Raw genomic sequence first — 2,500 nt, 5'->3', positions numbered from 1 at the left:
AAATAACTACCTCACTTTGCCTAGTTTTGAAGTCAGCCTTTGAGAAGATGGAGCTACGGGCCTCCCGCCCTACCCTATTCAGGGCACCATTTGATATATAGAAGTGAAAATTATGATGGTATGTGATAAATGCCGCGCGAACGAATATAACCTCACACTTTGCCATGATGACAGAACTGAGTGATCGTCTTATATATTCGCGTCTTATTCGTCTAGGGACCGATGATGACGCTCTTCTTCATATCAGAGCCTCAATACCAATTACTCTGTAAACAATGGTGAATATTGCCTCCATCTGTTGGAATCACATAAATCTGCATAGCAGCACATGCAGGTGGGTGCAGGTATACCAGTTTATACTATCCGTAAATACGTACTAACACAAATGTTTAAAAATTTCGATTTCTCAATTGGATTAGGGATATCTTGCCACGAATTGTCCTGCCCAGGGGGGTCCCAGGGGGGGGGGGGGGGGGGGCCCGTTAGGGATTTAATGTTCAAAATTGGGCGAGTTTAAGGGTAGGTCAGGTAATTGATTTTAGAAGCGAAAAATGCCCCGAAGTAGGATGAGGTAGTGCAAAGTAGGGGTGAATAAAGAGAAGTGGATTGTGGGTGCAAGGGCGGGTCGCTTTGGGGTTTAGGATTGTTAAAAAAAAAACAAAATCCAGGTAGATATGAAGGAGTGATGGGGAGAGGATTCGGCGGTTATTCACTTTTGCGGTATTCGTACGAAAATTTTACGAATGGTTAGTTGTTTGATTATTATTAATACATTAGCCCAATTCGCGTGACTCTAAAATATACATCCTGATTGATTGAGAGTGTTGGATTTAGGAGATGAGTTTGCATTACTACAATTATTATTATCATTATTATTATTATTATTATTATTATTATTATTATTATTATTATTATTATTATTATTATTATTATTATTGCAACCCTCCTTTTTTCCCCTTGTCTTTCCTTTCTTCTCCACCAGACTCTCAGTAAGCCAGGAATCTCAACCAAAATCCACAGTCTCCCACATCTCTCTCCTTCCTTTCAGACAGCACCACAATGTCGAACTCGTGCCGTACCTGCGGGGGGTCCTCCTTTACGGTGGACAATGCAGTCAAAATGTGCGACCAGTGCGGCACCGAGCAGACAAATTACGCAGAGTACATGAGTCAGGAGGTGCTGATGGAAGTCGACCGTTCACGTTTCGCCTCGCAGATTGCTGACTATGTAGATGAGGCAGATGCCGTGGACTCGAAGCCTAAAGGTAGGTTCGTATGGCCATTGAGGAATGAAGGAAAGAGTTTCGCATGTATTGTTTTGTGAAGGAATGGAAGAGAGAAAAAGTAAGGGGATTGTAAAGGATACTCAAAGGAATAGAAATATAAGGGATTTTAAATCATTAATTCACTAACACTAGGAATATATACACTCCAATGTTTTTTTTTGTTTTTTTTTGTGTGTTTTATGCAGATGGCTCCCCAAGTGTTTAGTTCTCAAGAATTCAATTACAAGGCCTACCAAACTTCACCTGTTTATCTTTTAATTGAATTTTAAAGATTTTTTGTATTTCTATTACCATTGTTATTGTTAGTAACATTATTGTAATCATTATTATTATAATGGTAATAATGAAAATAAAACCATTCCCTTGGAAAATTCAAAGAATAGAGAAAACAAGCGAGTTCATTTCATGTATACACACAGGTTATGGATGCGACAGAATACAGTATATGACAAATTACTTCAAATAATATATGACAAATCACTTCAAAGAACTTTTTATACAAGAATCCAACAATGCACAGTATTTTATAGAATGCACCGAGAACCCATATTATTTCCAGCATCCTTTTTCAGAGGCGCTCCTGAACAACTGGACATCTTACGAAGCCTTTAACATTGTCTTATTCGAGTGGACACAGGCTTTGCGCTCCAGTGGGACTTCCAAAAACTTTCAGGAAATGGTGTTCAAGCTTTGGGTCACGTATCTGCAGCGCATGGAAGTCGCTTTTTTGCCGCTGGAGGAGAAGAAGAGCAAGAAACCTAAGGCGTCCATTATTGAGAACATAAGGTGAGTTGTTCTTCCTTTGCCTTTTCTTGAACCGTAATTAACTTTTTTTGGTGTTGTGTTTATCTTTATTGTTTATGTTTTATATTTTGTTATTCTTTTCCTTTCTTTGTATCAAAATTACAAAGATGAATATTTCTCAGTAGGAAAAAGAGTGTAATGCATTTGTCTTCACGTTTAAACATTGTGCGTGTGTGCTTATCCCCTTGAGTTGTGGTTCAGCATAACTCAGTATCCCCTTTTGTTTCATAAAACAAGATGTTCACAAATTAAACACATGTTCCTTTCCTTCCTCTTTTTCATTTCTTCCTTCCCACCCTTCCCATTCCTTTGTCCTTCCACCTCCCAATTTCCTTCATCCCTTCCCACGCTCCCCTTCCTCTATCCATCTATCCAATTTTTCCTTCCCCTAATCCTGCCCTTGTTCCATCT

General features: G+C 39.0%; 1 protein-coding gene across 2 annotated transcripts in view; it reads left to right on the top strand.

Annotated features, from left to right (window-relative positions):
- Nucleotides 1-2,500, top strand: part of TAF1B (TATA box-binding protein-associated factor RNA polymerase I subunit B) — a 23,161-nt gene that overhangs the window by 7,652 nt on the left and 13,009 nt on the right. For both annotated transcript variants that reach the window (XM_043036370.2, XM_086536766.1), the window contains exons 2-3: nt 1,049-1,264; nt 1,858-2,071. In XM_043036370.2, coding sequence (XP_042892304.2) covers nt 1,060-1,264; nt 1,858-2,071 — 419 coding nt within the window. In that variant the 5' untranslated portion in view covers nt 1,049-1,059. The remainder of the gene's footprint in view (nt 1-1,048; nt 1,265-1,857; nt 2,072-2,500) is intronic.

The sequence above is a fragment of the Penaeus japonicus genome, unplaced genomic scaffold, assembly GCF_977035675.1.
Source record: "Penaeus japonicus unplaced genomic scaffold, GWHDUDI00000001_assembly GWHDUDI00000001, whole genome shotgun sequence".
NCBI lineage: Eukaryota > Metazoa > Arthropoda > Malacostraca > Decapoda > Penaeidae > Penaeus > Penaeus japonicus.
Note: the sequence above shows the minus strand (reverse complement) of the source record. Positions and strands in the feature narration are given on the sequence as shown.